This window comes from Panthera leo, chromosome C1 (assembly GCF_018350215.1).
Source record: "Panthera leo isolate Ple1 chromosome C1, P.leo_Ple1_pat1.1, whole genome shotgun sequence".
In the NCBI taxonomy this organism is placed as follows: domain Eukaryota; kingdom Metazoa; phylum Chordata; class Mammalia; order Carnivora; family Felidae; genus Panthera; species Panthera leo.
This window is the reverse complement of record NC_056686.1, coordinates 210398224-210412325: the sequence shown is the minus strand read 5'-3', so window position 1 is coordinate 210412325 and position 14102 is coordinate 210398224. Positions and strand designations below refer to the sequence as shown.

General features: G+C 42.4%; 1 protein-coding gene across 2 annotated transcripts in view; it reads left to right on the top strand.

Moving 5' to 3' along the window:
• The window catches only part of PID1 (phosphotyrosine interaction domain containing 1), a 228876-nt gene extending 215004 nt beyond the window's left edge, over positions 1–13872 (top strand). For both annotated transcript variants that reach the window (XM_042950395.1, XM_042950396.1), the window contains exon 3: positions 11703–13872. In XM_042950395.1, the coding sequence (XP_042806329.1) occupies positions 11703–12179 (477 nt within the window). In that variant the 3' untranslated portion in view covers positions 12180–13872. The remainder of the gene's footprint in view (positions 1–11702) is intronic.
• The last annotated feature ends 230 nt before the right edge of the window (positions 13873–14102 follow it).

The window sequence follows — 14102 nt, the reverse complement described above, 5'->3', positions numbered from 1 at the left end:
CGGGTGCTGTATATCTACAGATTTTATGTTCGTTTCCCCAGGAACAATTCTAGGGAAACAGGTAAACCTGCATTAGGCTTTCCATAGATAAGGACCTGCCTGCCTTGCACATGGCACAAAGTCTGTCATTAACAAGTTGACAAGGACATTAAACCGGGCCATTTCTTTCTCTTCTGGGGTCACTCTCCCTTTCCTCCATAAAGGGAGAGAATGGATTTTAGAACTGTGGTTTAATCATTTATCTCCCATCCTGTCCTATTTCTTCCATACAGAAAAATATGTAAATAATGGAAACTTTCAAAAATTGTTTTCTTTGACCATATGCCTTTAAATTTAAATACCTTCTGGCTTGAGTTATCCTTAAATTCATATGCGTATGCATTGATCAGAATAGCATAAGTGTATTACAGATTTTGATAAATAAAGATAGCTTTGTTAGAAAAACAACTCTTAATAAGATGGATGACTTGACTTTTTTAATTGATATTTTTATTAGGATCGTTGATTCACATGCAGTTGTTAAGAAATAATCCGGAGAGGTCCCCAAAACTTTACCCACTTTTCTCCTATGATAACACTTTCCAAAACTGTAGTGTAATACCGTAGTCATACGACCCACCTATCTTATTCAGCTTTTCCAAGTTTTGCCTTTACTCATGATGCCTGTGTGTGTATTTAGTTGCATACAACTTTTGCATGTGTGTGGGCATGTTTCCAGCCCCACAGTGAAGGTACCAAACATGTTCCTCACCCTGCGTTGCCCTTTTATAACCACACCCTCCTTTCTTCCACCCTCATGCCACCCTAAACCCTAGCAACCACCGGTCTGTTCCCCATCTCTAAAATGATATACAAATGGAATCATACACTATGTTACTTTGGGGGGTTGTTTATTTTCACCCAGAAGAACTCCCTGGGGATCCATCTGGGTCGTTATAGGTGCCAGTGGTCATTCCGTGGTACAGCTGTGCCACCGTCTACGTAACCATTTGCCTGTTGAAAGACATCTGGACTGATTCCATTTTTTGGCCGTTAGCGATAAAGCTGTGAACATTCGTGTAGCGGTTTTTGTTTGAACGTAAGTGTCCGTCTGTCTGGAATACCTAGTATTCCAGGTTTAGTTAGCCTCGGTGTACCCCTCTTGTTTCAAACCTTCACTGGCCTTTGATTAAGAGCTCTAGACTCATAGCCAGTAGATCAGTGTGCTTATTTTATTCCTTCCAGCCAAATGTTGTCTCCAGATGATTTTTCTTCTGAATGTTTAATGCCTTCTCTGGTCCATTTCTAATGAATTGTGCAGTATGGAAAATGAATTGATAAAGTGCTACAAGGACTAAAATCGGTGACATTTTTCACCTGCCACCGTGTTTGTCCCTTGAATCCATTTGTCAGGATAACTCTCAAGCAGTGTGCTTGATATTGATTTGTCATTTAGAGAATTTTCTCATTGTGAACATTGCGGGGCCTGGAGAGCTCTGCTGAATGTCTGTCCCTCTCCAGGATACGCCGCTGATTAGAAAGCAGAAGGGGAGATATCAGACTTGTCATGAAATAAATTGCTCTTGTGCCACTGAGTAGAACAGCACCTGGTTTGACCATCCTTGGGCCAGCTCACCAGAAGGGGCCCGAGGCGGGGATATATGTTTCAATGTGGTGTCACTTTTATTAAGTGACTTTGTCTTCAGGGGCACACTTCAGTGCCTTCCAGATAAATCGCCTCTGTCTTTGACAGTGACAATGACAATATTTCCAACTTCACACATCCAAGAGCCAATTGACAGGACAAATTGCACATTGGGATTGCTTGATAAGCACAAGACGGGGCACAGCATCTCAAATCACTCTACGCCATTGGAACTAAGTTATAATATGAATAATAAAAACAAATCTATCACTTACACACCTAACTGTGAGACAGAAGCTGTATTTAACAGCTGAAGCAATGTTCATCTCTTGAGTAGCATGCAAAAATTGTACTTAATTATTTTCTGATATTGGGTCTTAGTAAAATTGCTTTTTCCCCCCACGATGTCCATTTACATAATACAAGGAAAACCTATCTCCCATAAAACTTCTCTTAATATTTTTATAGATTCGGTCAACATAACCCATGCAAATACTTGGAAAGAATTGCTAAACAATAAAACAGTATTCTTCATATTTATGACCTTAGGAAAGTTACCAAGACAAATAAATACCACTAAACAAAGGAATATGTACCAGAGGGTATGCGCTTTGGAAAATCTACTTTCTACTGCCAGCATGGCTGCTACCATTAAGAAAAAAATAAAGAGTAAGTCTGTGAGGCTTTCTGGGTCATCACCGTCCCCTTTGGGATGGTGAACAAAAATGTGTTGTTTGAGACAGGCTTACCTTAGGCAGCCTGGCTCACATTTTGCCTCTGGCTCAGCTGACTAAGCCTGACTAAATAGATACAAGGCAGAGACTTCAAAACATAGCCTTAAGGGAAATGGTAAAAATTCTTCCTCCTTCCTGTCTAGCCAAGGGACAGCTGGGTCTACTCCTGAAGAGGTCTACCTTATAAATAGGCCCCAGAGTGGTACCCAAGACCCATTTTGGAGAAGAAAATCCTGCTCTCGATCAAGAATCATCTGGGCTTCTTAGGGATGGCCCGTAGAAGTCGGAAGGGCAGAGGAGTAGGACCCTGGAGGGCAACCAGAAGGGATTCCTAGCTCTGTTGGGAGTTGAGCTCAGGCCTTGCAGCCTGGCCTTTTGAGGCTCTCGTGCCTTTGTTGAGGGCTATGTAAAGTCCTGCTCACCCTGCGTGTGGCTCATATATTGTCTGGCTTGCTGGTATGCCACCCACCGGAGCGGGGTTGGGGCCAACATTGCACGCGTGATATTTGCTCTTTGCAATTATTCTTTGAGACAGGGATTGTTTGCTTTGTAAAGCACCGTTTCAAAATTCGTTAGGAATATGATATCTGAATATCAAGTATGCATTCTTGTCTCCTTCTTTCAATTATTAATGCTAGCATCATGGCTTAAATCCCTGAGCTATGTAAATGCATCTCAGATTAAGGACAGTTTCACTGATTCTAAATTCCTTTTAGAATGTTCAAGAAGCCCTGACAAAGTGTCTGTCACCTTTCCCTGTCCCTGACCGGGTCTCCATGTGGACCCTTGAAGAAATGGCCAGAGAGAAGGTAGATGACAATATGAGTGGAAAATAAAAGGGTTTAGATCCTCTACAGGGAAGACTGGGGTAGTGGGAAGAATCTTGTCCTTAGAGTAGAAGAACTTTTGTCCCACATCTTGCTCGTTCACACAGGGACCACCTGCGTGATTTCGGGCAAGTATCACGATCGTAGTCTCTGCAACAAAGGGGTGATGTTAGGTAGGTATGAAGAGCTCTATTTAGCACCAAAAGCTGAGAATGTTGATGATATACCTTGAATTTATTGCAATATAATTATCAACACTGTGAGTTTAAACACTGGACACACTTGCTATTTGAGTCTCCAAAATAAAGAAAGAAGCAGTCAAAAGTAGACTCGACGCCGGGTAGCCTAAAACAACTCATCATTTTACTCCAAGATTTCAACGAAGGCAAATGGGTGTGATGTGCCTGGAGTATCCTGAGAGTGAAGAGACAGGTGTCAAATGAGGCCAGGAAGCTCTTGTGTCCTGTCATGAGGACAAATGCAAAGTCACCAATGGCATTCTAATTGCCAGGCCATTTTGTTTGGGAGGCAAAGTCTGCCTTGGTCTTCTAGCTCCTATACACCTTTCCCTCTGCCTTGATGTTCCTCCACAGCTCCTCTCCTGCCTGCTTTCCTACCACAGCGACATCTCAGGAACCCAAACCACAATGAGCATAAAGACTAATAAACTTTCATGGGCCACAGCTTGATCTGAGGAACTAACTCTAGGATTTTTTTTTTTCATCCCCACTGTGTTCTATGAGAGGGAAGACCTTCTTGAATGCAAGAGAAGTTTTCCAGATTCGTCAGAAATGCTCACAGGGGCATGCGTGTGTGCTCACTCAGGCCAGCCTTGCCCGTATAATGTTGAGTCCTGTAACCTTCATTTGTGATTGGGAATGTGAGCGTCAAGAGGGCAGGGAGTTTTATTGATTCTGTTCACTAATATACCTGTTCCTCATAGGTGTTCAATAAATACTTACCAAGTAAGTGTGCAATTAAGAAATTCAATTTTTAAGCCCAAAGTTTATCACTGTATTTTTTCTCACCATGACTTCATAGGTTACACTGTGAACAGCATTTATTCTTTTATACCTTCTTCGTGGCGTACAGAATGTAATACAAGTTCGAGGTCATAATTAGCATTATGTCTGTCTTTGTGTTGGGGATTGTTAGATAATTGGCATGTGGATCCACTCTTCAGAGTGTCTACTGGGTGTTTGCTTTTCTGTGGCCAGCAAGGAAGGAGACGATTCAAGTTAGGCATGTGAATCTCTGTGTTCTGTCCCCTTTCTCTGCAAAGTGAAATAGGAATTAATGTCAGAAGAGAGAAGTTTGTCTCTGCTGTCGGCTCACGGTTGCCTCTTCTTTTTCTTATCTTCTGCCTTATAACCCAAAGGCTATTAGGATTCCCAGTCCCGCATCTTCCGTCTTGAGTTCATATCATGTTATTTTATATCAGCTGAGACAGGAAGTCCCCTACAGACAATGAAAGAACAGCAAGGATTTTTATATCCCAGGAAAGGCCTCTGGAGGAGCTTTGATCTGGATTTGGCTTCCCAGAGAAACTTCATAGCAGACTGAACCAAAGCTGGGCTCGTGTAGTCCCGAAGTTGGGTTTGTCCAGCTTGGAAGGTCGAAGATCCCCAGGAAACCAGGTGCTTGGATTCTTCCATGATCATCCATTCCAGCCCACATCTTCATTGAGGGTCCCTGTTATTAGCCTATCAATCCCACCGTCCAGTCTAGGATGAGACAGGTCAGGGTTCTAAACAAGGGATTTTCAGACCAGAATGAAATATTGACTGGCCACCAAGAGGAGGGACTAGAACGATGCATGCTTGGCCACAGGGAGGCATGTCAGGCACCCAGGGTTTATTTTGCCACAGATGAGGAAAGAGTGATGATTCATGAATGGAGAGCTGGCTGGGCTGTTGGAAAAGTCATGGGTGGGAAGGAGAGCTTCTGAGGACACTAGTCTCTGCTGACTGACACTGGTAATGCTGCAGACACTCTGGCGGGTCCCTTAGCACTGTGGCCTCTATGTATTTTCACACGCCGTGTGTATTCTCAAATAATTTTTTCATTTGGGATTGAGCAAAGCCCATTCACACATTGCAAACGTCTGTGTCTGGGGCACCAGTTTATGCCATTGAATGACACATGGGGAAAAACTTTCATTTTTTGCTCTGCTTGTTTATTTCTCTCTGAATGATTCATTCTTAATGAGTTTCTTGCCCAATGCCTGTTTCGGCAACCATAGAAAAGATGTTGGTATTTACTGCATATTTCCAACTGGTTGATACTCCCCCTAACGACTCTTCCTGTCATCTTCCAACTCCCTTTGTCACCCTGGGAGGTGACAACTTAAAAAAAAAAGTCTGTCTACTATTTTGGACATTTAATGAGCAATTCAGTGACTCGACGTTTCTCGTCTACTCTGTGGCTCTGGAAGATTGCAGCCCTCTAGGATGAGGCTCAAAAGGGACTTATTCATCTAGAAAACATTCACCTCTTTCATAGATGGGCAGGATAACAGGATTCCCCTTAACCAAACCTGACATTGGTGTGCAGCTGTCGGCGGCCGGACCTCCTGAAGCAGCCTCGCACATTAAGTCCTGTGTTTTCACTCCTAGGGAAGGAGTGCCCACAGAGGGGTGTGAAAGAAAGTCCCCCACACAAGGAAGGTTGTGGCAAGAAGCGATTTCTCTATAAAGAGAGTAAATCCCTACAATGGTGTTGACTTAGAACGATACAAGGATAGAACCCTGTATTTTGGAGTCTCTGTTTATTGACACACGTATACCCTGTGGCCTCAAGTCCAAAGAGGACGTGGCTGAACGCACAGCTTTGATGTTTTGAGACAATTGATTTCATTCCAGCTTTTGCTTTGTTTTCCCTTGAAAACAGAGCCATGGGTATATTTCTATTAAACTATATATGAAAAATTAAAGAGAGAAACTCACTGTTTGGTGTTTTGGTTTTTTTTTTTTAAACCCTGAAAGGTTTGTGGTTTTTATTTTTTATTTTTTTTCAAGGACTTATAGTCAACAATATGCGTTAATGCCAGACTCTGGAGAACTTAGGAGGGGATTAGCAAATGTGCAGGCAGGTAGTAAATAGTTGACTTCTGAGGGGAAAGTGCACTAAATCAGGATTCCAGAACACGGGCCATTATGGAAGATACCGGGGCTGACTTAAAGGGGTCATTGTGAGGGGAAGCTATCTTGGTGCATCATTTCACCGTTTTACATTCCATTTTTAGGGGAACTCCGTTCAGATACTTCTTTTTCTATGTCTCTTTAAGAAATGTCAACTTAACATCATTTCTTTGTACATATGTCAGCTCATGGGATTTCGGACATTATCACCTCCACAGAGGTAGCAAAACAGAGGCTTCATGGACCTCTCAAGGCTCACCCAGTGACACCAGGTGACACTCTCTAGCTCATGTTTTGGGCTGACGAGATCCTGCAGGAACCAGAGAGCAGTTCATTACTGTGGCTGTTTAGGCGGGTTGGGGCGGGGTCAGCTCATTTAACTGAAGAGGAGACTCGGCCCAAAGCCCTCCCAAGGCCTGAGGTGAGCCGACCCTGGTACCGCAGGACTACAGCTGCTTGTCTAGACAGTCGGCCATCTTCTGGCGTCTCAGGTGCAGGTTTGCCGATTCTGTGCTTGTCCAAAAGGCCTGTCTGTCCTCTGCAGCCTCTGGACTCTCCACAGCAGATCCCAGCTGAGAGCGGGTGTGAGTTGTGGAAGGGCCAGTGGGCACCTGGTGTGCTTGTAGGCCCTTGTCAGTACCGCAGTGGAGAGGAGTCATCCCATAAGTCACTTTTAGCTCTCCTGTCTCTGCAGGCTCACTAATACTTTGCAAGATGAAGCTAATGGAATATTCAGGATTAGTACTGGTAGAACACATTTATGCCTCTCTTGCAAAGATGCCAAAAGTCTGCAGTTCTTGAGATTAAACATTTTGTTGTCTTCGATTTCATTTTAAGCAGATTATATCTTCTTGACTTTTAGAAAATAGACATATATTGCGAACAGGTATTGTATATATTAAATATATGATATATAAGTTATATATATATATATATATATATATATATATATATATACACATATATATGTATAAAATTTTATTTGTGCCCCATTTTGCCTGGGTATTTTAGAAAACATATGTATTCTGAACAGATCTGTTTTCTAAAATTCCCAGGCAAAATGGAGCACCAATTTATAGTACATGATATATGATATACATATGATATATGATATATATAGCTTATATAGCTTATATCATATAATATATGATATATATAGCTATATATATATATGATATATATAGCTATATATATAGCTATATATATATCATATCATATGTATATCATATGTACAGTTTATAGAGAGAGATTATATATATCATATATATGATATGTATACCATATCATATATATGATATATGATATATATATATATATTACATATATGATATATATGTATATATAATTTTGTTATTTGTGCTCTATTTTGCCTGGGAGTTTTAAAAAACAGATCTATATTATGAACAGATATTATATATACTTAAATATATGATATGTAAATTATACATATGTACATTATTATGTTATTTGTCCTCCATTTTGCCTAGGAGTTTTAGAAAACAGATATTATGAACAGATATTATATATATTAAATGTATGATATGTAAATTATATATATATACATATATGTATAAAATTTTGTTATTCGTGCTCCATTTTTCTGGGTAGTTTAGAAGTCTTCTGAGCCTTTCTGCAATTATAAAGCAAGAATAAAATTTTGAAGAAATGCCTAGGCCCATAATGGCATGGAAAAGATTGTCATCTATAAAAGCACCACACAAAAGAATACTGTACATTCTTTGGGGGTGCCCCCTGTACCTAGGGTGCTCATATAAATCCAACATTTCAAAAATATATATAAAGAAATCCAAAATTTCTCTTACAGTCAAAATATGGGGGAAAAGAATAAATGGCTGAAAAGGGAAGTTGAGCGGAAACGGCTCTCACCGAATAGCAGAGTGGTTCAGGAATTCAACAGGTATCCTTTCAGGGTGTCTTGTCCGTGCCATCTTCCTCATGAATCATCAGAATGTTCCTGAAAGGCCAACACTTTGCAGCCTAGAGTATGTGTCCCAGTTCGCCTCCACCTGCCCTAAGGTTATTATGTTTGAAAATGGGCAGGTGATAATAATATTCCGTCCTGATCCAAGAGGTTGCCAGTGAAGCTGGCAAACACAAAGTGCCTTTTGTATAAAGTGTGGCACAGATATGAGCTATTACTTATTCAGTGTATGGCTTGATTTGGCCGTGATATATGTATATATACACATACACATGTATGTACATATATAAAGGGCGATTTGGAACTTTTCGCTTGATGTTTAGTGTGCTCCCTCCGTGACACAAATGGACCACAAAATGAAGATTACTTTCACGTAAGTTTAATACCAAGAAGTTACATCGATGTCCTATGTTCTACCTTGGGGTTTTAAAATTGTTTCTATGAATGTCTACATATTATTAAGTAGCTTTCATTATTATTAAATTCTTTGAGCTACTAATATCCTCCCCATTCTTCTCTCAAGCGCCCTTTCAAAATAAAATTTTATTTCCCTTAAAATCTTCAGTTTTCAAGTAATAAGCATTTGTAAGAGAGGAATGCACTTAGTTACACATATTTACTACTATGAAATTGATTTCTATTGGAGCGAATTATCTACAGGTTCTAATAAGTTTCTTTAAACTCATCCCTTAATTAAATCACAAATGAAGGCACTGACTGGATAATTTTTTTTAATATTTATTTTTATTTATTTTTTGGGAGAGGGAGAGAACGAGAGTGAGTGGGGGAGAGGGATAAAGGGAAAGAAAGAGAGAATCTTAGGCAGGCTCCACGCTCTGTGTGGAGCTGGACGTGGGGGTCCATTCCATGACCCTGGGATCACAACCTGAACCGAAATCAAGAGTTGGACATCCACCGTCTGAGCCACCCAGGTGCCCCCGGACTGGATAACTTAAAAAAAAATGTGTGTGTGTGTGTGTGTGTGTGTGTGTGTGTGTGAGCTTAGAGCACATTGAAGGAGATTTTCTCCCTCTGACGGATATTTCTATCAAATATAAACATAGTTATTTTTTAGTGTCAGTGGATAGTAAGAAAGAATGCACTTTTACTTCAAGCACTGAAATAGTTGTCCCGATTTTCTTTGAAACTCTGGAAAGTAAAGACGTCATAGAAAGGAAGGGGGTATTGATACAGGGTACAACTTAGATAAACCTTGAAAACATTGTGCTAACTGAAAGAAGCCAGACCCAAAAGGTCACATGTTATGTGATTCCAGCTCTATGAAAATCCAGAATAGTAAATCCATCCAGACAGAAAGCAGATTGGTGGTTGTCAGGGGCTGGGGAGAGGGGACGACAGAGAGTGACGGCTTAATGGGCACCACGTCACCCTCGGGGATGGTGAAAATATTTTGGAACCAGACAGAGCTGATCGTTGTACAGCTATTTTGACTACCAACCGCCACTGAATCACACACTTTAAAATGGTTAATTTTATGTGATGTGAATTTCACCTCAATAAAAAAGTAATAAAGCTGTTAAAAAAGAATAAAGGTATCATAAAGTACCACATACAGAAAGCACATTTTCCGCAAGGATATAAATCAAGAGCCCTTTATTGTACATTCTCTCCAATCCAGAGTGACGGGAGCTTTTCAACCAGTTGCTGTCCTTGTGGAGTGAAGGCATTTCCTTGTCTGTCTGCCCCCAACTGTTGTCATTCTGTCTCTGCAATGTCATCCCTATGGGGCTCCCCCCGGTCCTTTCCCGCTCCCTCTGCTCTCTCCTTTCCAGAAGCTCTTGCCTCTTGGCTCTGCTGCTGCTCAGCCCTTCCCATCTGTTCTTCTTCCTGGCATCAAGCAAGTCTTCCGAGTTCAAACCTCGGTCAAATCCAGGCACTCCTGGGACCGTAGACCTTCGATGGCATGCCACGAGAGCAGGGATGTCCCTGCTCCCTAGACTGCATGCGGGGCCATCTTCCAAAGTTCATCCAGTGCTCAGGGACTTCCTGTCTCCCAGGGCTGTCTTAATGCAAATAGTGGCCTATTTGCCCAAGTTGTGGGGAGGAGGGCTTTCCCCACTCCAGCCCTTTCCTTTCTGCCCCCTTCTTCTCTCCCTGCCTTGGTGAGCTGTTCCCACCTGGCTTTTGAGACCCCACATCTTGAAATCCAGTGACTCTTCCCTGAGGCCTCCCATTAGCAGGGCACCCTCACTCCCTCCTCTAAATCCTCAGGGTACTTTGCCGTATCCCCCGCCTGCCCTTTTCACGGTCTGCCTTACATTATAGTAGAGGGTTAGCGGTCTGTCCAGAACCACCCACCTTGTGAGCTGCGGAACTAGGATGTAAATCTTGACTTTGCCAGCTTCAAAGATTGTGCTGTGAGCAAATCTCCAGTGACCTCCTTCCTATGGATTGTGGACCTCTCCGATGTCTCCCTCCCCCTACACCATCCCCCCAGGTCCTTTGACAGTGTGCATAGTAGGTTGCTGATAAGTAGGCCTAGAATGTGCAGAACTGTTCCTCTCTACAAAGTTACTTTTTAAAGGGACTGTCCAGTTGACTCTTTTTAAAGAGGTAAAGCATAAAAAAAGATGCGATAGTACTTAATCTGTTTTCTGCCATTTTGAATGTGGCTTTTATCTCCCCTCTAAACACACACATTGGTTGGAATCACGGTAGCCCAATCTCCTTTCTCATCATTTCCATGGACCTTTTTCTGATCTTTTCTTCCTCAAATTCATAGTATTTATATCTGTGTCACTAATTTTGAGCCCAATTATATATGATTTGTGTGATTTCTTGAAACGATTTCTTCAGTTTGATGCATTTCCATAATGCTAGTGGTCCGATGGTACCAGTTCCATGCATTTTGATGAGTGGAAAAAAAATAGCATGAAAATCCCTTCTTGGTATGATGATAAACAGGTTTTTTTTAAGACACCATTTGAATCACTTGGAATTCTTTGTCTTTCTTTTTGTCCTGCCAGTCTAGCTCTTCGATAAGCCAGCATTCAAGTCGGTTGAAAATAAACTTCAAATACCAAGTTTTAAAGAAATGCCAAATTATGTGAAAGATCATACTGTTATTGTAATTTGAATTTTAAAAAGGGGTAGGGAGAGGGAGAGTGGGACTCTAGAAATTAGGTTTTTAAAAACCCAACTCTATTTAAGGAGTTTTCAGTACCTTTGCCAGATGGTCAACTTGTTAGGGAGAAAAGGTAAAAATTACCGTGACAGGGTATCTTGTGTTTGGTTTTGTTTTGTTTTGTTTCATTTTTGGGTTTGTTTTTGGTTTTTCGTTTTAGGGAGCCGGGAAAGTGTCTCTCCACCTGCTTCGAGTGACAGCGTGACTGTCTTGAGAACATCTGGGTGAACAACTGGAAGGAAGAGCCCAATATTGACCTTTCCCTTTCTCTTCCTCTCTTCCCTCTGCAGGTTACCTACCTGGGTAAAGTCCCCACCACCGGCATGCAGTTCCTGTCAGGCTGCACAGAAAAGCCAGTCATCGAGCTCTGGAAGAAACACACGCTAGCCCGAGAAGATGTCTTTCCCGCCAACGCCCTCCTGGAAATCCGACCATTTCAAGTGTGGCTCCATCACCTCGACCACAAAGGTGAAGCCACGGTCCACATGGATACCTTCCAGGTGGCGCGCATTGCCTACTGCACCGCCGACCACAACGTGAGCCCCAACATCTTCGCCTGGGTTTACAGGGAGATCAATGACGACCTGTCCTACCAAATGGACTGCCATGCTGTCGAGTGCGAGAGCAAGCTCGAGGCCAAGAAGCTGGCCCACGCCATGATGGAGGCCTTCAAGAAGACTTTCCACAGTATGAAGAGCGACGGTCGGATCCATAGGAACAGCTCATCGGAAGAAGTTTCCCAGGAGTTGGAATCCGACGACGGCTGAATGGACTTAGCATGCTTCGGCAAGGCAGCACTGGTCGAGGAATTCAAGATGATAGATGAATGAGCAACGATTCAAATTTGGGAAGTAAAGACTGCCACGCTATTGGCTGACCAAGCTTTTTTAAAATCAGAAGAGCAATTCTAAATCTAAAGAAATGTATTATTAAAGTAATTACGTTACATTGAAATCTGCTGCTGCTGTGACTGTGGGGAGGGTGGGCGTGCAGACGGGGAGGAAAATTCTAGACTCTCTTCCTCCCCCCACCCCTCATTTCCCAATGCCTCCCTGTAGGAGCTCTCCATGCCGGTTGTCACCACTCTCAGGCAAATACACTGCGGCTGTTATTTGACGAGCCATTCCAGTTTGCCTTATGGACCCCAGCCAGAATGTTCGGTGCCCCTGGAGGATCCCTAGTCATGGGTGGGGGGGGGGGTGGGGGGCACAGATGCAGGCACAGAGGCCGCAGAGCCAAGGGAACACTCCAGGCTCATCCTGAGAGCCCCTCTCCCTGGCATGGTTCAGATTCTCTCCTCAGTAAGCGAATCAGCACAGCCTTTATTTAGCTTTACAACTAACAACCTGGTAGCTGGTAGTTGATTCAGTTAAAGATAATGCTTTTATTTACATAAATATATCAAGTAGTACCCTCTTATTGTATTCACTTCATCTATTTTCTTGGAATACTCACAACTGCTAATAGCTGCCTTCCTTATCCCTCCTCATCCACCCTCTTTCCCCTTCCAACCCAGCCTACGTCCCTAAGGGATGGATTCTCAGCATACACTGCAGGACACAAAAAGGGAAGAAAATAACCAAGCATCTGAAATAACCAGTCGAGCAAAGTGGGAGTTTAAAAACAACCACCACGACCACAGAAACTTTGGAAAAAGGGAACGAGTTATCAGCAAGTGGGCAAAAACTCCACGCGGGCTGTCCTTTTTTCAGGTCTGATTTACAGTAACTTGTTTAGTTAATGGTCCTGCCTGAGGAATCCTTCCTGGCCAGCTTCAGATCTGATCGGGCGTCGCCAAGGAAGCCTTGCCGCCTTCACTCAATGTTGTACTCGAATAGAGAATGTGTTGTGTACAACTGGCTTGTCTAGACAAACTGTGTCCGTCTTCATCTAAAAGGAAATCTGACCTTGTCATCTTCAAATTGGTGAGACCTTAGAGTCAGAGTTTCCAGTCTGTTCACTGTTTCTAATGAGAGATTCTCACCGAGAGAGCCTGAGGTTTCTCAGTTCCGGGGCTCTTTAAATATCATAAACACAAAGTCAACACTGAATGAAATTGAAAAGCGTTGGTTAAAATGCATACATTTAAAGCCGGGAGCAGATGGCTAGTGTTCCAGGTAATGCTGCTCCTTGATTAAAGTCTGTTTTTTCATCCTGGTAGTTAATGTTAGGGGACACTGGGGGACCTTACAGAAGCCTTAAATGAGAGCTCATTGAATCCAGAGAGTAATGGGGTCGGTGTTTTGGTCTGTGTATCTGCGTGTCCGTGTACGCGTTTGTGTGTGTGTACGTGTGCCCCGGTGTGTGGGTTCAGTTTTAAGGCATGTAGAATAAGCATGGAGTCGTATTGAGAAGAACTTGCCTCTTGGAGATATTGCTTGCTGCTCTCCAGCACATGTAAACTATTCTTTAGCATAAATGCGTTCATTCTTTAATAAAAAATATGTTTGCATTAATAAAGCTGAGGACTTTCATACTCTGTACGTCTTTCCTTTTTTAAGTAATGAAAACCCCAAGGATGACATAGGCCACGTCGAGTAAATCGGGAATCCTCTCTAAGAAACATGCAGCCTTGGTCCTAAAGAACCCATTCCTTGATGGTGTTGAACAAATCTTGTTTGATTGTCTAATGCTCACCTTATATTGAATTACTGCCCCTTCGCTGAGACGGTATCATGGCATGTAGTTAT